General features: G+C 45.3%; 1 protein-coding gene across 1 annotated transcript in view; it reads right to left on the bottom strand.

The window, feature by feature from the left end:
- The window catches only part of LOC112218407 (membrane-associated guanylate kinase, WW and PDZ domain-containing protein 2), a 312,288-nt gene that overhangs the window by 946 nt on the left and 285,895 nt on the right, over positions 1-25,447 (bottom strand). The window contains exons 17-22 of the mRNA XM_042302010.1: positions 22,557-22,742; positions 15,885-16,155; positions 13,014-13,242; positions 12,451-12,594; positions 12,060-12,198; positions 1-2,701 (exon numbers count right to left, since the gene is read on the bottom strand). The exon at positions 1-2,701 is cut by the window's left edge and continues 946 nt beyond it. Of these exons, the coding sequence (XP_042157944.1) occupies positions 2,289-2,701; positions 12,060-12,198; positions 12,451-12,594; positions 13,014-13,242; positions 15,885-16,155; positions 22,557-22,742 (1,382 nt within the window). The 3' untranslated portion in view covers positions 1-2,288. The remainder of the gene's footprint in view (positions 2,702-12,059; positions 12,199-12,450; positions 12,595-13,013; positions 13,243-15,884; positions 16,156-22,556; positions 22,743-25,447) is intronic.

Here is a 25,447-nt window from a genome sequence, read left to right as displayed (position 1 = left end):
TACTGTACAGTATACTGTAATCTCTCAAACCAGTTTTGCATTCTGCTCACTCATGTAAAAAACCCCGCTAGCGATTGCCAGGTTAACAGCTCTGCTCTACTTTCACTAAGGCACTCCGCCCCACCTCATATCCCATGTATCCTTCTGCTCCTCAATGACTCATATGCCTCCCCTCCCACAGTGGTGTGGTTCATGTAGCACAGTAAAAGGCATAGACATGGGAAATATAGAATGGGCAGCTAGAGTTCTCTGTTTCAAGTGCTGCTGATACATAGCCCATCTAAACATGACCATAGAATTGAGATTGTTTATTTCTATGAACATGACTGATTGCATGATTGATAAACGTTGTGTATTATGACTCACAGAGTTCCTAAACAATTGGATTTAAACACCTTGAACGTGCCATTTGACTTGGTAATGAACTATTTTTAGTAAATTACGCAAATACACAACTGTTAGCTACAGGTAACTGCGAAATAATGAAAACACTTGAGTAAATGAGGGATACAAAGTATATAGAAAACAGGTGCTTCCACACAGGTGTGGTTCCTGAGTTAATTAAGCAGTTAACATCCCATTATGCTAATTGTCATGTATAAAAATGTTGGGCAGGCCAGTATTTTGGCCATTTGGCCCATCATCAGGGCACGAGTGGTCACTGAATGGTTTGATGATCATGATAATGATGTAAACCATATGTCATGGCCGTCTTAGTCACCAGATGTCAACCCAATTGAACACTTGTGGGAGATTCCAGAGCGATGCCTGAGACAGCATTTTCCACCAACATCAACAAAACACCAAATTATGGAATTTCTGGTGGAATCTATGACAATGTGCATTGAAGCTGTTCTGGCTCGTCGTGGCCCAATGCCCTATTAAGACACGTTATGTTGGTGTTTCCTTTATTTAGGCAGTTACCTATACCCAGTGAGGATGTCAGCTCTATATTCTACTTCTAGAAGAATTTTGAGTCCCTGCTTGATGATGGTGGTTCATGCACAAGAACACTGAGGGCCGATTCCTCTGCCCAGGCATTGCTGACATCAGATTTTACAATGCCTGGATTGGTATTTTATGTATCAGCTAACTGCATCATATGCTACAGCAATCTGTCAGTCAATGACACAGTCGATGACGTGGCACGCAACCATTGGTTTATGCACGTAACGTTTGAACAGGGGTATGTGACCTGCATCACTCTAGTCCCTTGTCAGCTGACTCCACACAGTCTTTAATATGTAGTATATAATAAAAGGCCATGGAAATATGAATCTTAAAATATGGTCCCAATATCTGTTTTTTTATGTTCTTCTAAAATGTACCTACAACAATGCATAAAAAATACACTAGGCATATTTTTGGGAGATGACCAAATGTACATATTTTTCACATTTGTACATTTACAGTATGTACGATATATCAATAGGCATGTATGATGTCTGTCGACAGAGCTCTGTCCAAAAATGTTCACCTTTCAGAAGGATTTTAAATTAACATCCCTCCCTCCGTCTCCCTCAGTTCTATAATCTCATCATTCTCTCCATTGCACAGAAAGTTAAACGATAGGCAAACAACCTCAATATTCCAATCTCTCTTTAGATAAGTGTCATCCCATCAGTGGTTGAAACTGACCATCCATTTTAGGTCTGATGGGGTTGACTGGTGAAACTAGGAACATGTCGATAGCTCACCTTGCCCAGACCCAAAGAGCCTAGTGGGATAGCAATGGGATTTGTATCATCAGGTTTCAAAATGGCTACCTGGACTAAAGTGTTGAGTTGAGCGAGTCCTCTTTTTGTTTACACACACCAGCTGTAAAATGTCCTTTGGTTTTGAAGGTGATGGTTATAATCATGTTGAAAGAGGGAACAACAAGAAGAAAAAAAACGTTTTTGATTTCAAAAAGAGGGAGAGAATAAAAGATCCCTCTGGCATCTGATGGTGTGAGTGGTACGTAGGACTTGGGTGCCTATGTACAGCTAGCCAGTCCAACCCAGTCAGAATCCAGTCGGATCCAATGTAAACCAGTCTGATCCGGATCCGTTTTCCCTGCTGACAGTGTAGGTCCAGGACCTCAGGGTGCCGGGCAGTCTGTCACCCCCAGGTGGGTTCCACGGCCTTAGGAAGGCGGCTGCACTCCTGCCTGCAGGGCCATCCATGGTTTGAGGGGAGGCGGCAGAGCCCCTTCCTCATCCCTTGGCTGGAGACCTCTCAGCTCAAACCCCTCCTGTAGGTTCACACGTCCCTCCCCACGGACCCAACTGCCTCCTTCAGACTCACACTCAGGTAGGAAGAGTCCCAGGGCCATGCGGCGGTGTTTGGATCCTGCATGGGTGGGTGCTGCTGCGCTCTCTCCTCTCCGCAGACCTCCATCTAGCTTTGGGGGGCCGCGGCGGAGGTTGGGGCTCTCGGGGCCCCTCCTCCAACTCCTCAGGCCACTGCAGGGTTCTTTGCCCACGGACGGTGCCCCTGGGCTGGGTGCACCTGCCACCTATAGCCCCTTTCGTGGCGCTGGGGTCTGGAGAATGGGCTGCCATACGCGGTGTGGCCTCTAGAAGGAGCTGGTTGGGGGAGTTTGGGGTGAAGGCTGGATGGGATGAGAAAGATGAGGTGGACGGCTGCTGGGGGTCAAGGGTCACTTCCTGCAGGGCAGAGAGGGCTGGAGGAATGGCCTCCCAGGGGGGGGCACTGTCTACTGAAAGAGGAGGAGACTCACACTACAGGTTGATACGCAGTGACAAGCACACACACATGCAGGCAAGTACACACACACACACGCACACGCACACACACCTACAAAGCTGATCGTTTTGCCTATGAATAGATCATGATAAAGATAGGATATATATCTTCATCCACACCCAGATCTCTGTTCACACACATACAGCTACAATATCATCACCAGGACTATAAAGATATAGATCATTATGTCAGCGTCCCAAATGGCACCCTATCCCCTATATAATGCACAACTTTTTTTTACCAGAGCCCTATGGGGGAATACGGGTGCCATTTGGGATGCACATTGTGTGTGACAAGAGTAACTTTCTGTGAGTGAAGAGGTGTGTGTGCATATGTGAGGACGGCCCTGGTCAACACTGAGAGCAGTTTCACGCTACTGAGAGTGCACTTCACTGCACACTCAACCGTGGTGGTGGTCCTCTTCAGACCTGATTGTTTTTTCTACTGAGACCACCAGAACCAAGCACAAGCCTGATTGTCTCAACAGAAAATAACAGATCTTACCATACACACTGATACAGACACATGCAGTGACAGACACACACATGTAGGATATATGCACACACGCCAGCATGCACACACATACAGTGGGGCAAAAAAGTATTTAGTCAGCCACCCACTTAAAAAGATGGAGAGAGGCCTGTAATTTTCATCATAGGTACACTTTAACTATGACAGACAAAATGAGAGAAAAAAAATCCAGAAAATCACATTGTAGGATTTTTTATGAATTTATTTGCAAATCATGGTGGAAAATAAATATTTGGTCACTGTAGGATATTTGCCCCACTGTAGGATACATGCCCGCACACACACTTGCTCAAACTCACACACGCACGCACACAAACACACACACACACAGGTTTAAATTAGAGTCAGAATGGAGAGAAAGACATGCAGAATTCACGAACCGTGTCTTTAGAGTGGCCCATTAGGAAGAAATAGGGGGAACTTAGCGTGTCACTTTTCATGCACATGGAGAGGTTGGAAGGTACCATTCCTAAGGGAAGGGGAGTAAAAGCCTATACCAATCATTAGAGTTAAAGCAGGGGTTAAAAATAGACCCTTTCACAACTTTTAGCTCACAAAGTATAGTTTGATATGCAGAAAGCATCGGCAGAAGACTGGGCATGGGTTATACTTGAGAGAAATAAAGAGGACAGAAGAATATTGACAAAAGATCAGACATAAAGTAGATGCTGTTTGAATGTCTGGTTATGGAAGCAGATTGAATTAGCTAAAGCTTTTGTTGTATCAGTTAATATGTATTTCAGGTTCCACAGAGCAGCAGCAGTAAGAGCAGATAGTTATAAAAAATGTGAGGTATTATCTGCTGTTAATATCAAACATCATGGTTAGGGCTGTGGCGGTCATACAATTTTGTCAGCCAGTAACTGTCATGCAAATAACTGCCGGTCTCACGGTAATTGACCACTAATTAGCATAAACACTTTTAGCATCTCCGGGCTTCCACGCTTAAAACCTACAAGCCACTGATGAAGACCGTTTGGAAAATCTACATTTGAAAAAGTCTCATAAATGCATTTAATATAGCCAACACCATCACAATAAATTATATATTTTAAGCAGGTCTAAAGAAACATGATATGAAAAAATTGTAGCCTATTTCAGAAGAACAGACTAGCATATTCTGAGTTGTCCTTATCTTATTTAGCAGATAAGATTTGCTTATAATTCCCGTAGCATTACTTATATGATTTTATAGTAAGAAGAATACAACTGAAAATAGTTGAATAAAATAGAAGGGATATATTTTCTAAATGATTTCCGATGGAGTGCGCACATGCAGCTATTCTGTGTTGATAATTTGAAACAGTTTCTCCTATATGCTTAATTCAGAGTTATTTATGCAACTGTATGTGTCACACTCTGACCATTATTTGCGTTGTTTGTTTCTATGTTTTGTTTGGTCAGGGTGTGATATGAGTGGGCATTCTATGTTGCATGTCTAGTTAGTCTGTTTCTATGTGTTTTGGCCTGATATGGTTCTCAATCAGTGGGAACCATATTGGGAACCATATTTAGGTAGCCTGTTTTGTATTGTGGTTCATGGGTTATTGTCGATGTGTAGTTGCCTGTGTCTGCACTCGTTGTCATAGCGTCACGTTCGTTTTGTTGTTTTTGTTTTTTTCGTGTTTTTCGTCATTCAATAAAAGAATGGATTCACACCACGCTGCGCTTTGGTCTACTCCATACGACAATCGTGACAGAATAACCCACCAACCAAGGACCAAGCAGCGTGGTAACAGGCAGCAGCAGCAGCGAAGTACACAGGACTCCTGGACATGGGAGGAGATTCTGGACGGCAAAGGACCCTGGACTCACCCGGGGGAATATCGCCGTCCCAAAGCAGAGCTGGAGGCAGCGAAAGCAGAGAGGCGTCGGTATAAGGAGGCAGCATGGCAGCGCGGCTGGAAGCCTGAGAGGCAGTCCCAAAAATGTATTGGGGGGCGGCACATGGGGAGTGCGGCGAAGCCAGGTAGGAGACCTGCGCCAACTTCCTGTGCTTACCGGAGAGAGAGAGGGACCTGGCAGGCACCGTGTTATGCGGTGGGGCACACGGTTTCCCCAGTGCGTGTACATAGCCCGGTGCTCTACATCCCAGCTCCTCGTATTGGCCGGGCTAGAGTGGGCATCGAGCCAGGTGCCATGAAGCCGGCTCAGTGCATCTGGTCTCCAGTGCGTCTCCTCGGGCCGGCGTACATGGCACCAGCCTTACGCATGGTGTCCCTGTTCGCCAGCACAACCCAATGCGGGCTATTCCACCTCGCCGCACTGGCCTGGCTACGGGGAGCATTCAACCAGGTAAGGTTGGGAAGGCTCGGTGCTCAAGAGCACCAGTGTGCCTTCACGGTCCGGTCTGTCCGGTGCCACCTCCACGTACCAGCCCTCCAGGGGCAGCCCCCCGCACCAGGCTGTCTCTCCGTCTTCTGCCTACAGGTGCTCCCACCTGTCCAGCGCCGCCAGAGCCTTCCTCTTCTCCAGCGCCACCAGAGTCCCCCGTCTGTCCTGAGCCGCCAGAGTCCCCCGTCTGTCCTGAGCCGCCAGAGTCCCCGTCTGTCCTGAGCCGCCAGAGTCCCCCGTCTGTCCTGAGCCGCCAGAGTCCCCCGTCTGTCCTGAGCCGCCAGAGTCCCCGTCTGTCCTGAGCCGCCAGAGTCCCCGTCTGTCCTGAGCCGCCAGAGTCCCCGTCTGTCCTGAGCCGCCAGAGTCCCCCGTCTGTCCTGAGCCGCCAGAGTCCCCCGTCTGTCCTGAGCCGCCAGAGTCCCCGTCTGTCCTGAGCCGCCAGAGTCCCCCGTCTGTCCTGAGCCGCCAGAGTCCCCCGTCTGTCCTGAGCCGCCAGAGTCCCCCGTCTGTCCTGAGCCGCCAGAGTCCCCCGTCTGTCCTGAGCCGCCAGAGCCGCCAGTCTGTCCTGAGCCGCCAGAGTCCCCGTCTGTCCTGAGCCGCCAGAGCCGCCAGTCTGTCCTGAGCCGCCAGAGCCGCCAGTCTGTCCTGAGCCGCCAGAGCCGCCAGTCTGTCCTGAGCCGCCGGTCAGCCAGGACCTACCAGAGCCGTCGGCCAGCCAGGACCTGCCAGAGCCGTCGGCCAGCCAGGACCTGCCAGAGCCGTCGGCCAGCCAGGACCTGCCAGAGCCGTCGGCCAGCCAGGACCTGCCAGAGCCGTCAGCCAGCCAGGACCTGCCAGAGCCGTCAGCCAGCCAGGACCTGCCAGAGCCGTCAGCCAGCCAGGACCTGCCAGAGCCGTCAGCCAGCCAGGACCTGCCATAGCCGTCAGCCAGCCAGGACCTGCCAGAGCCGTCAGCCAGCCATGACCTGCCAGAGCCGTCAGCCAGCCATGACCTGCCAGAGCCGTCAGCCAGCCAGGACCTGCCATAGCCGTCAGCCAGCCAGGACCTGCCATAGCCGTCAGCCAGCCAGGACCTGCCAGAGCCGTCAGCCAGCCAGGAGCTGCCAGAGCCGTCAGCCAGTCAGGAGCTGCCAGAGCCGTCAGCCAGCCAGGAGCTGCCAGAGCCATCAGCCAGTTCGGAGCTGCTCCTCAGTCCGGAGCTGCCCCTCAGTCCGGAGCTGCCTCTCAGTTCGGAGCTGCCCCTCAGTCCAGAGGCGCTCCTCAGTCCATTGGGGCATTTAATTAGGGTCTTAGTCCCAAGGTCGGAGGCGAGGGTCACCACTCTAAAGAGGCCCTTGAAGAGGGAAATTACTATGGTGGAGTGGGGTCCATGTCCCGCGCCAGAGCCGCCACCGCAGCCAGATGCCCACCCAGACCCTCCCCTATAGGTTTAGGTTTTGCGGCCGGAGTCCGCACCTTAGGGAAGGGGACTGTCACACTTTGACCATTATTTGCGTTGTTTGTTTCTATGTTTTGTTTGGTCAGGGTGTGATATGAGTGGGAATTCTATGTTGCATGTCTAGTTAGTCTGTTTCTATGTGTTTTGGCCTGATATGGTTCTCAATCAGTGGCAGGTGTTTGTCGTCGTCTCTGATTGGGAACCATATTTAGGTAGCCTGTTTTGTATTATGGTTTGCGGGTTATTGTCTTTGTGTAGTTGCCTGTGTCTGCACCCGTTGTCATAGCGTCACGTTCGTAATTTTTTTTTTTTAAGTGTTCTTCGTGTTTTTTCGTCATTCAATAAAAGAATGGATTCACACCACGCTGCGCTTTGGTCTACTCCATACGACGATCGTGACAGTATGGTGCGACTAATGATGATTTGAAAAAAGACGCATGAAAGGCCTAGTTGTTAATGAAAGACTAATGAGGTGTGTGCGCTCTGCTCTGCTTCTTGCGCAGGCTGCACACACTTCATCTGTCTATCATTCACAATTTGACAAGCACTTGATAATATTCTCAGCCATTAGACTTTTCTCAATTTAATCTTGTCTTTACATATACTAAATAATATGTGTGAAATTAGTTTTGATTTAGAATGGGCCATTTTCATGCACCTGTTAAAGACCATCTATAATGCACTTAATAGCGAATGGAGGACTCTTTTGCCAAGGTTAATTTTCATTACAGCCAGGTAGGCTACTCCGGTTGTAAAGTGAAGCAATGTGCTTAAAGTTAGGAAAAGTTGAGAAATAAACATAGTAGGGCTAGCCTATACATAGCTTATGGGATCCTCCTCTTTGAAATAGAGGCCACCAAACAGTTTTCTCATGCATTTGCATAGCATAGCCTATTAAAATGTTGCGTAACATGGGCTTAAAGGAACACTTATTTCATTCTATGCATCAACCAGCTATGAGGAGCTGGCTCTCCCTGCGCAAGAGCTAATCCTCTTCTACTCAAACTCTGAATGCAGGGCTCTCATGAAGTGTTTGATCTGATTTTTGATGGCATTTGCATTGAGGGACAATAGAGCGCTGAGTTCCAGGCCATTAGCGACTGAATGTTACAGTTTTTCTCAATTGCTAAAACACTAAAACCCATTGGCTGAACAAAGTTCTCAGTTGCCTGGACTCATTTAGCTAATTATGCAGTCAGGAGAGAACAAGGATTACACTGCCGATTTTGCAGGTTTTCCTACTTACAAAGCATGTAGAGGTCTGTAATTTATACCATAGGTACACTTCAACTGTGAGAGACAGAATCTAAAACAAAAATCCAGAAAATCACATTGTATGATTTTTAAGTAATCAATTTGCATTTTATTGCATGACATAAGTATTTGATACATCAGTAAAGCAGAACTTAATATTTGGTACAGAAACCTTTGTTTGCAATTACAGAGATCACACGTTTCCTGCAGTTCTTGACAAGGTTTGCACACACTGCAGCAGGGATTTTGGCCCACTCCTCCATACAGACCATCTCCAGATCCTTCAGGTTTCGGGGCTGTCGCTGGGCAATACGGACTTTCAGCTCCCTCCAAAGATTTTCTATTGGGTTCAGGTCTGGAGACTGGCTAGGCCACTCCAGGACCTTGAGATGCTTCTTACGGAGCTACTCCTTAGTTGCCCTGGCTGTGTGTTTCGGGTCGTTATCATGCTGGAAGACCCAGCCACGACCCATCTTCAATGCTCTTACTGAGGGAAGGAGGTTGTTGGCCAAGATCTTGCGATACATGGCCCCATCCATCCTCCCCTCAATACGGTGCAGTCGTCCTGTCCCCTTTGCAGAAAAGCATCCCCAAAGAATGATGTTTCCATCTCCATGCTTCATGGTTGGGATGGTGTTCTTAGGGTTGTACTCATCCTTCTTCTTCCTCCAAACACGGCGAGTGGAGTTTAGACCAAAAAGCTCTATTTTCGTCTCTTCAGACCACATTACCTCCTCTGGATCATCAAGATGGTTATTGGCAAACTTCAGATGGGCCTGGACATGCGCTGGCTTGAGCAGGGGGACCTTGCATGCGCTGCAGGATTTTAATCCATGACGGCGTAGTGTGTTACTAATGGTTTTCTTTGCTTGCCTATTGTCATGTAGCCCATCCCTGCCTTGTGCAGGTCTACAATTTTATCCCTGATGTCCTTACACAGCTCTCTGGTCTTGGCCATTGTGGAGAGGATGGAGTCTGTTTGATTGAGTGTGTGGACAGGTGTCGTTTATACCTGTAACGAGTTCAAACAGGTGCAGTTAAAACAGGTAATGAGTGGAGAACAGGAGGGCTTCTTAAAGAAAAACTAACAGGTCTGTGAGAGCCGGAATTCTTATTGGTTGGTAGGTGATCAGATAGTTGTGATTTTCTGGATTTCCCGTCTCTCACAGTTGATGTGTACCTATGATAAAAAATTACAGACCTCTACATGCTTTGTAAGTAGGAAAACCTGCAAAATCGGCAGTGTATCAAATACTTGTTCTCCCCACTGTAACACCCAGCAACTTCTAATATTAATTGCCAATCTAAGATATATTTTATTTGAGCAGCAGGTTCAAGAGCAGCAGGGTCAAGAGCTAAATGAGAATCCCATTCCCACCTATGTGATACTGTGGGACAATGTCAGTTTCCACCGAGCTGCTCAGGTAAGGGAATGGTTTAACTTCTTGCGTCGAGCAATCCCGTGTCCGGGAGCGTAATCATAGCCTCAAGCTCATTAGCATAACGCAACGTTAACTATTCATGAAAATCGCAAATGAAATAAAATAAATATATTGGCTCACAAGCTAAGCCTTTTGTTAACAACACTGTCATGTCAGATTTTCAAAATATGCTTTTCAACCATAGCTACACAAGCATTTGTGTAAGAGTATTGATAGCTAGCATAGCATTAAGCCTAGCATTCAGCAGGCAACATTTTCACATAAACAAGAAAAGCATTCAAATAAAATCATTTACCGTTGAAGAACTTTGGATGTTTTTAATGAGGAGACTCAGATAGCAAATGTTCAGTTTTTCCAAAAATATTATTTGTGTAGGAGAAATCGCTCTGTTTTGTTCATCACGTTTGGCTAAGAAAACCCCCCCGAAAATTCAGTCATTACAACGCCGAATTTTTTTCCAAATTAACTCCATAATATCGACAGAAACATGGCAAACGTTGTTTAGAATCAATCCTCAAGGTGTTTTTCACATATCTATTCGATGATAAGTCATTCGTGGCAGTTGGGTTTCTCCTCTGAAGCAAAAATGCACGCTGCTGGAGATTACGCAATAATTGCAACGGAGGACACCAAGCGAGCACCTGGTAAATGTAGTCTCTTATGGTCAATCTTCCAATGATGTGCCTACAAATACGTCACAATGCTGCAGACACCTTGGGGAAATGACAGAAAGTGTAGGCTCATTCCTTGCGCATTCACAGCCATATAAGGAGACATTGGAACACAGCGCCTTCAAAATCTGGGGCATTTCCTGTTTGAAATTTCATCTTGGTTTCGCCTGTAGCATCATTTCTGTGGTACACACAGATAATATCTTTGCAGTTTTGGAAACGTCAGAGTGTTTTCTTTCCAAAACTGTCAATTATATGCATAGTCGAGCATCTTTTCGTGACAAAATATCTTGTTTAAAATGGGAACGTTTTTTATCCAAAAATTAAAAGAGCGCAGTTTATGAAGTTGCACCTCCCTCCATACTCGTCTTTCCTGAATCCAATTGAGGAGTTTTTCTCCTCTTGGAGATGGAAAGTGTATGATAGACAACCCTACACCAGAGTAAATCTGCTGCAAGCCATGGATTTAGCCTGTGGTGATATAGGTGAGGAATCATGTCAGGGCTGGATACGGCACACAAGAGGCTTCTTCCCCCGTTGCCTCAGGAGGGACAAAATTGCTTGTGATGTCGATGAAGTGCTCTGGCCTGACCCAGCCCAAAGACAAGAAGAAGCACATTGATCACATGTTTACTCTTTTGATTGTTGTCCCTTTTAGTATTGTATACTCTAGTACAGTGCATTGTAGGCTGTATACTGTACAATGGACAAATTGTTTGGCCCTGAACATTGTGCTTTCCATTTATTAACAGGACTGACTGCTCAATAGATTTTGACCTGTTGCAGGTTCATATCAACAAAGCACAAGAATTACAGTATCACAGAGACAAAGGACAAGTTTGTGAGATGCAGGGTACAGTACTGTAAAAATAGGGGTACAAGGAGGAGGAAGAACAAAAAACTAAATTGGAAAGAGCCAAGCAGAGTAGTAATTTCTGATACAATTAGAGCTACTATGATAGAACATGTTTTCGTTCATCAAAAGACAATGATGGAAAAATATGAATATTTTTTAAGATTAAAAATGTACTTCTCCCTGAGAATTGTATGTTTTGAACAATGTGTTTTCTATTTTTCGGTGTATCGTTTACTGACTGCTTTAGAGTGTATATCATTTTGATCACTTTGTTTATGATTTGAGAGCTATGTTTGATTTTGAACAGAGGAGTCAGAGGTTATGTAAATAGTGCTTGAAGATGAGGTTTTGTGTTTAATGTTTTCAGGAAATGGAGGTTTCAGAAATTGTGTTTTAGCAATTGATAAAAACTGTAACACATTTGGTAGGCTATTAATGACCATCAGCTGCATCAGAGCACAGTTTTGGAGAAGTCTGTTACTGTGACTCACCATTCAAGTCAAATTTGACTGCTGTCATGATTCGTGACTGTGCCGTAACAGCCCTAATCATGGTTGTAACATTTGCAGTGATGTGTGAGTGAGTGTCAGAGAGAGAGAGAGAGAGAGAGAGAGAGAGAGAAATAATTAAATTAAATAACAAGAGCAAAAAACAGTCACCCAGAAACAAAAAGATAGTCTGAGAGAGAAAAATGTAATTAAAGAGAGCGATAAATTGATAGAGCAAGAGAAGGAAAGCGCGAGAAAGAGAAATAAATATGGGAGGTGTGTTTGGTGGATACCCACCATACTCAGGCACCTGTCCTGTGCCTCTCTTCAGCAGCAGTCTCACCCACCTCCCCCCTGCCTTGATCAGCTCGATGGCCCGGGCGTGAGTCATGTCTCGGGTACTATCCCCATTTATCTCAATGATTTGATCCCCCACCTGAGAGAGAGCGAGAGATAGAGGGGAGAGGCAGTGAGATAGATTGAGAGAGACAGAGAGAGAGAGAGAGGGGGAGAGATAGAAATAGAGCGAGGGAGAGTTAGAAAGGAGAGACAAAGCGATTAAAAAGAGAAAGTAAGGATGGGACAGGATGAGCATAGAGAGGTCATACTGTATGAAGTACTGCATCACTATTGAGAAGGAAAATAATGTGGCTGCATTGCAGACAGGACAAGAAGTGATGTCACTTACCCTCATTCTGCCATTGCGGATGGCCGGCCCATCCTCGGCGAGCCGCAGCACAAACAGATCCATCTTGTACTCCCGCCCCCCACGGATACTGAAGCCAAAACCCTTCATACTCTTCTCCAGCTCTACCGTGAAGTAGTCAAAGTCCTGTGCACAACACACAACCAATAACCAACATTCATTAAAGCCAATACATAGCCAACCAATAACCTGTCTGTAGTCTGGGATGTGTAGTTTTACTTGTCTGTGATATGGGATTCTGGGGTGTGTTGTTGTCTTACCTGTGGTGTGTAATAGGGGATACTCGGATCGGCAGTGGTCTGAAGTCTGGGGTGAATCCCTAAATGCAACTGTCCACTGAGTGTTGTCTGTTAAAGGGGATTCTGGGATTTATAGTCTTAACGTTGATGTGTAGTAGTCTTACCTGTGGTCTGAAGTCTGGGGGAACTGTGCCAGTGGAAGCTGTGCAGTTTTTGAGTGTTGTTTGTACTATGGAATTCTGTGCTAATTCTGGGCTATGGTATGGTGTGTACTGTAGTAGGGAAGTCTGGGATATTCAGTCTTACCTGTGGTCGGAAGTCTGGGGGAAACTGTGCTAGAGGTAACTGTGCAGCGAGTGATGTCGAGTGCTGTCTGTAGTCGATGAGGGGAGGAGGGTGCCGGTAGTCCAGTGTGGGCGGCTGCCGGTAATCAGTCACTGGAGGGTGCCGGTAGTCGACGGGGGGCTGCCGGTAGTCGGTGAACGGAGGCTGGCAGATGTCTGGTTTCACATCCTGCCTGGCTTTCACCTCTGACCTGTGGACAACAGACAGAGGGTTGAGTGTTTATGTCCCAAATGGCACCATACTCCCTTTGTAGTGCACACACAAACACACACAAAAACCCTTCAGACTTTAACCCTCTATCTAACCCTGGGAGTTAGAGCCAGAAACTGTGGGACTCTAGCTCTTTCAATAGGCACCCTTCCCTTGGCCTTAGTTTCCACATTACTAAGGACCTATCATGGTCCAAACACATCATTACAGTCGTGAAGAGGGCACGACACCGTTTCTTCGCCCAGGAGGCTGAGAAGATTTGGCATGGGCACTCAGATCCTCAAAAGGTTCTACAGCTGCACCATTGAGACCATCTTGACTGGCTGCATCACTGCTTGTTATGGCAACTGCATGGCATCTGACCGTAAGGACCTACAGAGGGTAGTGCGTACGGCCCAGTACTTCACTGGGGCCGAGCTCCCTGCCATCCAGGACCTTAATACCAGACAATGTCAGAGGAAGGCCCTAAAAATGGTGAAAGACTCCAGTCCCCCCAAGTCAGAGACTGTTCTCTCTGCTACCGCATGGCAAGCGATACCGGAGCACAATCTGAGATCAAAAGGCTCCTGAACAGCTTCTACCTAAGACTGGCTACCTGGACTATTTGCATTGATCCCCTTTTTTTTGCACTTGCAATGGCTCAATGCGTACTCACTGGAATCTACCAACACACTCACACATACTACATTGACACTCCAACACAAACAAACACACAAACATATGCTCACACAAAACACACACGCATATTGACGCCGCACGCACGCATGCACACACACACACACACATATATATATATATATATATATATAGACACACTTTAACATACACTGCTCGCACTCTGTTAATTGTCCTGATTGCCTAGTCACTTTTACCCCTAACTACATGTAGATATTACCTCAATGACCTTGTACCCCTGCACATTGACTCGGTAGTGGTGCTCCTTGTATATAGCCTTGTTATTGTTATTTTATTGTATTACTATTTCCTATTTTTATTTAGCACATTTTCTTTACTTTTTAACTCTGCATTGTTGGGAAATGGCTCGTAAGTAAGCATTTCATGATGAAAGTCTGCACCTGTTATATTTGGCGCAAATACGATTTGATTTAGCACGCTACTGCTAGCTGCTATTGTCTATACAGCCATACTGTGTACTATGCTAGCCCCACTAGCCAATGCTAGTAGCTCTACTGTGTAGTAACCCATTGACTTTGGCCTTCTAGCCTAGCATGCTAACTGTTAATGCTAATTGGCCTGGTTCCTATTTTGTGTTAGGTTAGCCTAGCCCCTGTACATAGCCCCTGTTAGCCCTTTGTTAATATCTTATCGCTGTATATATGCCATTACCCTCTATTGCTGCCTATGTTGCTACCATAGCATTACTATTCCTATAGCCTTACTGCTATCCAGGAACTCTACACCAGGCGGTGTCAGAGGAAGGCCCTAAAAATTGTCAAAGACCCCAGCCACCCCAGGCATAGACTGTTCTCTCTACTACCGCATGGCAAGTGCCAAGTCTAGGACAAAAAGGCTTCTCAACAGTTTTACCCCCAAGCCATAAGATTCCTGAACAGGTAATCAAATGGCTACCTGGACTATTTGCATTGTGTGCCCCCCCAACCCCTCTTTTACACTGCTGCTACTCTCTGTTTATCATATATGCATAGTCACTTTAACTATACATTCATGTACATACTACCTAAATTGGCCCGACCAACCAGTGCTCCCGCACATTGGCTACCCGGGCTATCTGCATTGTGTCCTGCCACCCGCCACCCACCACCCGTCAACCCCTCTTTTACGCTACTGCTACTCTCTTCATCATATATGCATAGTCACATTAACCGTATCTACATGCACATACTACCTCAATGAGCCTGACTAACCGATGTCTGTATAACACCTCGCTACTGTTATTTTCAACTGTCTTTTTACTGTTGTTTTATTTCTTTACTTACCTATTGATCACCTAATACCTTTTTTGCACTATTGGTTCGAGCTTGTAAGTAAGCATTTCACTGTAAGGTCTACATCTGTTTTATTCGGCGTATGTGACAAATACACTTTGATTTGATTTGATATAACATATTGTAATACACTGTGTATTTCTGTCTCGGTTTAAGAAACCACTTATACTATTCACATTCAATCTCCTTCTTGTACTGCCTTCTCTGTCCGGTGGTGTGGCAATAAATGTATGAGTTGTGCATCTGTCTCCTGCTGGTCATTTCCATCCTGTACCTATACTAAACCGGCACCTCTGTCAGAGACCATCACCAGTTGGTGGCACTCTTTTTCACACACACTCATCATGGCCAAGGCCAGCAGCAAGAACCGGATCACTTTCCTTCCTTAAACAGTCCTGTTTTACTCAGTCATCACACACACACACACACACACACACACACAGTAAATGTATACAAACATCCACAATGCCCCCCACCCCACACACATGTACACACACAACCAAAATCCACCCTCACCCAATCCGTCATGCACACACACACAAAACGCCATGTCCAAAGTGCATAGGAGAAGCATCCTAATAACTGTAGTTGTAACTTCTGACAATAATGACTCTCACTGACAGATAGGGTCAAGCATTCCTCTCTCTCTACATACCTTCCATCGTGGAGGTAGATTGGGGGAGGGTGACTGGGTGGCTGGGTGATCGGGCTCTGCTGGGCCCCTGGCGGGTTGGGCTGGGCGGCTGCTCCTGGGGCCGGCTGGGTGTCTACTGCTAGTACTTGGCCTGGCTGGGCTGTTGGTGGTGCTGGGCCTGCCTGGGAGGCTCCTTGGCTGGGCTGGGTGGCTACAGGGCTGGGCTGTGCCTGGGGGCTGTGTTTCTGGGTCATGGGGCTCAGCTTCTCTGAGCTGGGCCCTGAGTTGGGATCTGAGATGGAGAAATTGAGTTTTCATGGTAACAACAGATATGCTTCGTAGTAGTAATGGAGAGGTTTCATAGCAACAATTGACACAAAACAACACTGTGTGCCCTGAGACAGAGGGAACAGGAGAAATCTAATTGAAAACAAATTGAAAAATTAACAAGACGTAATAAGAAAAGGAAATGTAAGAAATGTCACTTTTAGTCCCCAAAGATGTTGGCGCTGTTATCTCTCTCGACATTTTTATATATTTATATCTCTCACTTTTTCTCTCTTTTTATTTTCCCTTTCCATCGACCCCTAACATACATTATAAACTGGGTGGTTCGAGCCCTGAATGCTGATTGGCTGACAGCCATGGTATATCAGACCGTATACCAAGGGTATGACAAAACAGTTATTTTTACTGCTCTAATTATGTTGGTAACAATTTTATTATGGCAATAAGGCACCTCGTGGGTTTGAGGTATATGGCCAATATACCACGTCTAAGGGCTGTGTCCAGGCACTCCGTGGTGTGTTGTGCATAAGAACAACCCTTAGTCGTGGTATATCGGCCATATACCACACCTACTCGTGCCTTATTGCTTAATTATTCATCCAGGTATGTCTCGTCAAGAGATTATTTTTCACTTTGAAGCTAATATCATAACTTTCACAACTGGGTCATTCTATGAAAACGGTTGGTTTTTGAACAGCCAACTTTTACAAATGTTGCTTTTTTTTAATCAAAACTTATAGTCAGATAATAGTTAACCCCTTAACATTATAATCAGTATAAATGACAGCATAACATATTTTGTAGATTTTTACTACATTACGTAATAAAATACTTGTGCTGCCTTTTTGTCACTGGTTACCTATATTTTAGATGACAATTCAGGCTTTCTAGAATGTAATTTCCATATTTAATTTGCATATATAATCGAAGGGAGAAAAGGTTAATTGTCCATACAATTTATTATTACTAGTAATCTTTTTTTTAATAAAAAAAAATAAAATGTTTACCCATTTTTCTCCCCAATTTCATGGTATCCAGTTGTTTAGTAGCTACTATCTTGTCTCATCGCTACAACTCCTGCACGGGCTCGGGAGTGACGAAGGTTGAAAGTCATGCGTCCTCCGATACACAACCCAACCAAAGCTGCACTGCTTCTTTACACAGGGCGCATCCAACCCGGAAGCCAGCCGCATCAATGTGTCAGAAGAAGCACAGTGCACCTGGCAACCTTGGTTATGGACAAGGTATGACGGCAATCAATGCTTTGGTTTTGTGCCACAAATTCAAAAACATAATTAGCATTTGAAACAGTGGCCAGGTAAACAAAAGCATGGCTTGCTGTCATACCTTGTCCATAGACTGCTTACACGGTAAGGAAACCAATATGTAATTTCGTAACTATCCCTTTAAGTAGGCCTATACAATATTTGTCACATGGCACAAAAATATATATATATACTGTTTTAACAAGCTATGTAGTTTTGTGGATAGGAGTTAGCTGCGTGACAGAGTAGGACATTATTTGTAATAAAAAATATTGCTAATAAATTGATAAAATTGTATGTCTTATGTTTGTCATTGGTTTCACATTGTGTCACTGGTGTTACATTGCATCACTGGTATTACTGTATGGCATATTGGTGTTCTGGCATTCAGAGTTGCCCAATTTAATTGAATATGTTTTTTGAATATACCTAACTGTTGCTACATTCATTAGTAAACATTTGACATGGTTAGGAAACAAATATGTCATTTTATAATCTCCCTTTAAGTAACTCTGTAGATACAGAGTACATACATCTTCCTACAGACACATTGTCTTAATTCTGACCTTGCAGTACTGGGTTCACTGTCTGGAGTGGATGGGTGGGTCAACACTGTCGTTCCTGCTCTCAATCTCTCTGTGTTTCGCCTGTCTGACCTGCCATTTCCTACGCTCTTGTCTTTTTTCTCTTTATCTGAGATCCTTCACTCTATTTCTGTTTTGACTCTCTAAATCCTTTAAGTAAGTCTGGTCTTTTTGTTTAAGGTAGACTGCTCTGCGGTGTGGGTCAGCATCCCTGCGCTGTCTGTAGAATATTTGCAATGAACCTTTAAACCAGGAAGAATTTGGCAAGGATGTTGCATTTTTTCAAAGTGGTCGTTTTTTATACATTTTAACACCAGTGACATGAAATTGAGGGACAGCTATTACTTGTAAGTAGTCCACTAAAAAAATATAATACTTTCCTTTGTATTATGACATTTAAAGAGGGAGAAAAATATATTTTAAAACTCAAAATCTGTCACTAAACCATGACTCCTGATCTGAGGTACAAGCCAATTTCATGGTATTGACTGTGCTCTACAATATATATAAAACATGTTTCGCAATATTAATATTATTAATAATAAAACATTTCAATTTAAAAAATTGTGTCATTATCTCACACATTTAAGTGGTTTCCTTGTGAATAAGGCCAGGACAGGAAAGCCACCATTTTCATAGAATGACCCAACTAACTCTTAGCACAAAAATGTAAAAGCATAATCAAAAGGGCACGTTTCAAAACTCTAGGCATTAACAACTCACTTGAAAACTGAACAACATCACCTGGTATTAACCAGGTATTACCATCTCCTATTCCACTCCTTGTGGTCACCCACAAGTGGCCAAACACGACTCCAACACCATCATTAAGTTTGCTGACGACACAACAGTGGTAGGCCTGGTCCCCGAAAACAATGAGACAGCCTATAGGGAGGAGGTCAGAGACCTGGCAGTGTGGTGCAAGGACAACAACGTCTCCCTCAATGTGAGCAAGACAAAGGAGCTGATCGTGGACTACAGGAAAAGGCAGGCCCGAACAGGCCGCCATTAACATCGACAGGGCTGTAGTAGAGCGGGTCGAGAGTTTCAAGTTCCTTGGTGTCCACATCACCAACGAACCATCATGGTCCAGACACACCAAGAAAGCCGTGAAGAGGGCACGACAACACCTTTTCCCCCTCAGGAGACTGAAAAGATTTGGCATGGGTCCCCAGATCCTCAAAAAGTTATGCAGCTGCACCATCGAGAGCATCTTGACCAGTTGCATCATCGCCTGGTATGGCAACTGCTCGGCATCTGACCGTAAGGCGCTACAGAGGGTAGTGCGTATGGCCCAGTACATCACTGGGGCCAAGCTTCCTGCCTTCCAGGATCTATATAATCGGCAGGTCAGAGGAAGCCCCATAAATTGTCAGAGACTCCAAATCACCCTAGTCATAGACTGTTTTCTCTGCTACCGCACGGCAAGCGGTACCGGAGCGCCAAGTCTAGGACCAAAGACTCCTTAACAGCTTCTACCCCAAATCCATAAGAACAATTAATCAAATGGCCACCGGACTATTTACATTGACTCCCCCTCCCAATTGTATTGTACACTGCTGCTACTCACTGTTTATTATCTATGTATAGTCACTTCACCCCTACCTACATGTACAAGTTACCTCGACTAAACCGTACATTGACTCGGTACCGGTACCCTCTGTATATAGCCTCATTATTGTTATTGTTTAATGTGTTACTTTTTATTATTTTTTACTTTAGTTTAATTGGTAAATATTTTCTTCACTCTTCTTGAACTGCACTGTTGGTTAAGCGTTTGTCAGCCATAATGGGTTTTGCGGCCGGGGGGATGCACAAAAACTGCCGAAGCTCCTCTGCAATTCCACCAACCGTTATCATCAGCAGCTCTATACTGAGAAACATCTCGGCTCCCGGGGTAGAAACCTTGAGCTATCCTGGGTCTTGGGTACAGCACATTACTAGGCTGTGTCCTACTGTTTTACGCTGAGAAGGATTTTAAAGAACTGATTGGAACTCTGAAAGACTCCAACAAACATCCAATTATTTCATGACCAGTGATATTACTGAGTCGTGGCAGTGAAATATTCAGTAGGATGCTGGCGCTACACGACTGACTAGGAGTCTGTAGTTCCATTGGAGTTACTTTTGTGGATTACTTTGACACCTTTTGGAAACAGAAAATGCTCTACAGAGAAGATGGGGTCCATCCAAATCATCTTGGTTCCTGGACCCTGTCCCCGCATTTCTCAAGGCTGCGCTGAGACAACTTTTCAACATCCTGTGTTCCGCACAGGTAATCCCAACCATAAATTAATAGCATTATCGTCATACTGCAGTTAACCCTGACTCTTGTTTTAATCCACGTCCTCGCTCAAAGGAAATTCCCAATGGTACAGTTCTGGACAATCTTGTATTTATACAAATTCAAGCTAGCCAAATGGTATTTTCAAATAGGGGGTTACCAACTGGCATAGTATGCTTGAATTAGAGATTCTGGTTATATCTGAAGCGTGCTAAATAAGACTGTGCGGGATACTGATGTGTCTCTGACTGGTTATAATGATTTAAGATCTGACAGAGTTGGCAGAGGTGGTGGTGTCACCATATTTATAAACAACTTAAATGTTTCTGTATCTGTCAAAAACGTCTAACACATTGTGATCTCTACAGTGCCATTGGCTGGTCATCATTGACCTTGCATAGGCTTAAACACTGGTATTGTCACACCTGCTCTCACTCTTCCTCTCTGGCGCTCGAGGGCGACAGACTGCCTATCATTACGCACACCTGTCACCATTGTTACACACACCTGTGCTTCATTGGACCCACCTGGACTCCATCACTATGTTGATTGCCCCTCCTATATCTGTTTATTTGGTTAGATCCCTGTGTCAGCATTAATTTCATAGTGTGTTCCTGTCCAGACACTGTCCTGTCCTGTTCCATGTCTATGGTTAATTAAATGTTCTCTCCCTGTACCTGCTTCTCGTCCCTGGCGTAGATCCTCACAGAATGCTGACACCCCTAAAATAAAAATGCTTCAACTAGCTCATCAGGCTTACAACCCTTAGCTGGCTTGAGAGGTCGTCTTGCCTTGGTGGGCTCGGCAGGCACCCACACCCACGTCATGCTTCAGCCGGCCATCAGGCTCCCACACCTCAGCCGGTTCGTTAGGCTCCCACGCCTCATTAGGATCATCGGGATTTCACGCCACAGCCGGATCGTCAGGCTCCCACGCCTGAGCCGGCTCACCAGGCTCCAACGCCTCTGCCGTTTCGTCAGGCTTCTACGCCCCCAGACGGCTTGTCCAGCGCCCATGCCTCGGTGGGATGCTGGGTGGCGCCCTTAGGGGGGTACTGTCATGCCTGCTCCCGCTCTCCCTCTCTGGCGCCAGACTGCCTATCACTAGGCACACCTGTCACCATCGTTACATGCACCTGCGCTTCATTGGACAAACCTGGACTCCATCACTATGTTGATTGCCCCTCCTATATTCTGTCCAGATGCTGCCTTGTCCTGTTCCATGACCGTGGTTAATTAAATGTTCACTCCCCAGCTGTTTTTTAGTGAAATTCATGTTTCTTTACAAAATATGTAATTGTTGTACTGTATGTGTGTCCATAGTTTTGTTCAATGATGTGTTAGTGTATGTAATTTGTTTTGTCTGAAACTTTGTTCCCCCTGCTGCTGTTGGACCAGGTCTCTCTTGAAAAAGAGAGAGTAAAAGAGAGTAAAAACCTGTAAAAATACATCTGTCTCTAAAGCAATTTGAATGTCTAGTCCTAATTGTGGGCTTGGTAATAATGCCCCATTTACAGTACGCTAGTGGGAATTTATCACCCACTCTCTGCCTCAACATGTGCTCTTAGCCAATGGTCTGACGTGCTATCTAACTGCTAAATCTGAATTAGGAATTTGGGGTGATCTTAATCTGGATTGGTTGACTACTATCTCTGACTAGAGTGCTTTTAGTTTGTATGCCCCCAGCTCATGAAACAGCCTTCAGGCCACCTTGAAATTAGACTCGCTGGTCTCCATTGGAAAGTTTAGATGGAGTTTAAGGGAGGTCATATGTGAGAGTTGTGTTTGTTTTAATTCATCTTGATAAATGTATTTATTGTATTGATATGATTTATTGTATGTTCATGTTTACAGGGCTCCCTTGCAAATGAAACCCAGGTCTCAATGGTGACCAAACCTTTATAAAAAAAACAAAAAATAAACAAAGACTGTAAAAACGGGACACAATACATCTTTGCTTTGCACTCAGCATTAAGGAGTTAGATTCGGTGTAAGGCCCTGTAATTGGAAAAAAAACAGCAACAGTCTATGGAGCATCTAGAGACCCCACAATTCTCTCTCTCTTTCACACTGTCTCTCTCATACTCTCTCACTCTTTCTCTCTCACACACTCTCTCTCTCACACTTTCTCTCTCTCTCTCTCTCACTCTCTCTCTCTCACACACACTCACACTCTCTCACACACACACTCTCTCTCTCTTTCTCACACACACTCTCTCACACTCTCTCTCACTCTCTCTCGCTCTCTCTCTCATACTCTCTCTCTAACTCACCTTCCTCTGGTATGATGTGAAGGGTGACAGTGAGACCGGCATCTTTGATGAGCTTGACAATGTCAGCGTGGGGCATGCTGATGATGGACTGCCCATTGACAGCCAGGATCCGGTCACCAATCTTCAGGCTCCCGCAGCGGTCTGCCGGGCTGCTCTCGATGATACGACCGATCTTATGGGGCACAGCTAGTAGGGTGGTAGAAGCAATGGTTGAAATGTTAGAAAAAGGAAGAATATGAGGGTTGTCAAGTGCTGGACAGAAGAAGAAAAAAAGTAGTAATGTTTTCAACTTTGTAATCTGCTCTCAAGTGTTTTTTGAGAAGTGCACACACAAGAAAATGTTTGATCCTTCTGAGAAACTGACAAAACTCTGTCTTGTGTGTGACTCAGCAAACCATTGTGGGAGCATACTACAGAGGAATCAAATCAAATGTTATTAGTCACTTGCTCTGAATACAACAGGTGTAGACCTTGAAATGCTTACTTACGAGCCCCTAACCAACAGTGCAGTTAAAAGAAAATATGAAAAATAAAAATAAATAAAAGTAATAAGTAATTAAAGAGCAGCAGTAAAATAACAATAGCGAGACTATATACAGGGGGGTACCGGTACAGAGTCAATGTGCGGGGGCACCGGTTAGTTGAGGAAATATGTACTGTAGGTAGAGTTATTAAAGGGACTATGCATAGATGATAACAACAGAGAGTAGCAGCGGTGTAAAATGGGAGGGGGCCAATGCAAATACCCTGGGTAGCCATTTGATTAGATCTTCAGGAGTCTTATGGCTTGGGGGTAGAAGCTGTTCAGAAGCCTCTTGGACCTAGACTTGGTACTCCGGTAATGCTTGACGTACGGTAGCAGAGAGAACAGTCTATGACTAGGGTGGCTGGAGTCTAACAATTTTAAGGGCCTTCCTCTGACACTGCCTGGTATAGAGGTCCTGGATGGCAGGAAGCTTGAGTGATGTGCTGGGCCATACGTACTATCCTCTGTAGTGCCTTGTGGTCGGAGGCAGAGCAGTTGCCATACCAGACAGTGATGCAACCAGTGATGCAATGCTCTTGATGTTGCAGCTGTAGAACATTTTTGAGGACCCATGCCAAACTTATCAGCCTCCTGAGGGGGAATAGGTTTTGTCGTGCCGTCTTCACAACTGTCTTGTTGTGCTTGGACCAAGTTAGTTTGTTGGTGATGTGGACACCAAACAACTTGAAACTCTCAACATGCTCCAATACAGCCCTGTTGATGAGAATGGGCACGCTCTCGGTCCTCTTTTTCCTGTAGTCCACAATCATCTCCTTTGTCTTGATCACGTTGAGGGAGAGGTTGTTGTCCTGGCACCACATGGCCAGGTCTCTGACCTCCTCCCTATAGGTCTCGTCGTTGTTGGTGATCAGGCCTACCACTGTTGTGTCATCGGCAAACTGAATGATGTTGTTGGAGTCGTTCCTGGCCGTGCAGTCATGACTGAACAGGGAGTACAGGAGGGGCCCCTATACACCCCTGAGGGGCCCCTATATTGAGGATTAGCGTGGCGGATGTGTTGTTCACTACCCTTACCACCTGGTGGAGGCCCGTCCGGAAGTCCAGGATCCAGTTGCAGAGGGAGGTGTTTAGTCACAGGGTCCTTAGAGTAGTGAGGAGCTTTGAGGGCACTATGGTGTTGAACACTGAGCTGTAGTCAATGAATAGCATTCTCATATAGGTGTTCCTTTTGTCCAGGTAGGAAAGGGCAGTGTGGAGTGCAATAGAGATTGCATCATCTGTGGATCTGTTGGGGTGGTATGCAAATTGTAGTGGGTCTAGGGTATCTGGGAAAATAGTCTTGATGTGAGCCATGACCAACCTTTCAAAGCACTTTATGGCTACAGACGTGAGTTCTATGGGTCAGTAGTGAATTAGGCAGGTTAACATAGTGTTCTTGGGCACAGGGACTATGGTGGTCTGCTTAAAACATGTTGGTTTTACAGACTCGGATAGGGAGAGGTTGAAAATATCAGTGAAGACACATGCCAGTTGGTCAGCGCATGCTCACAATACACATCCTGGTAATCTGTCTGGCCCTGCGGCCTTGTGAATGTTGACACACTTACTCACATCGGCTGCGAAGAGCGTGATCACACAGTCTTCTGGAACAGCTGGTGCTCTCATGTATGTTTCAGTGTTATTTGTCTTGAAGCGAGCATAGAAGTTATTTAGCTCGTCTGGTCTTGTGTCACTGGGCAGCTCTCGGCTGTGCTTCCCTTTGTAGTCTGTAATGGTTTGCAGTCCCTGCCACATCTGATGAGTGTCAGAGCCAGTGTAGTATGACTCGATCTTAGTCCTGTATCGACACATTGCCTGTTTGATGGTTCGTCGGAGGACATAGCGGGATTTCTTATAAGCTTCCGGGTTAGACTCCCGCTCCTTGAAAGCGGCAGCTCTAGCCTTTAGCTCAGTGCGGATGCATGGCTTCTGGTTGGGGTATGTGCGTACAGTCACTGTGGGGATGACGTCATCGATGTTGATAAAGCCAATGACAGATGTGGTGTCCTCCTCAATGCCATTGGAGGAATTCCAGTCTGTGCTACCAACACAGTCCTGTAGCTTAGCATCTGCTTCATCTGACCACTTTTTTATTGATCTAGTCACTGGTGCTTCCATGGTATTATGGTCAATATTGAGTAAAGCGTCTTAATACTTATGTAAATGTGACATTTCAGTTTTTTATTTGTAATAAATTAGCAAAAAAAACCAGACATTATGGAGCATTGTGTGAAGATTGATGAGGAGGAAAAAATGATTTAATCAATTTTAGAATAAGGCTGTAACGTAATAAAGTGTTGAAAAGACAAGCGGTCTGAATACTTTCCAAATGCACGGTATAATCACTTTAGTAGTTTTTCTTGAG

Source organism: Oncorhynchus tshawytscha, linkage group LG19 (assembly GCF_018296145.1).
Source record: "Oncorhynchus tshawytscha isolate Ot180627B linkage group LG19, Otsh_v2.0, whole genome shotgun sequence".
NCBI classification, from domain to species: Eukaryota; Metazoa; Chordata; class Actinopteri; order Salmoniformes; family Salmonidae; genus Oncorhynchus; species Oncorhynchus tshawytscha.
Note: the sequence above shows the minus strand (reverse complement) of the source record. Positions and strands in the feature narration are given on the sequence as shown.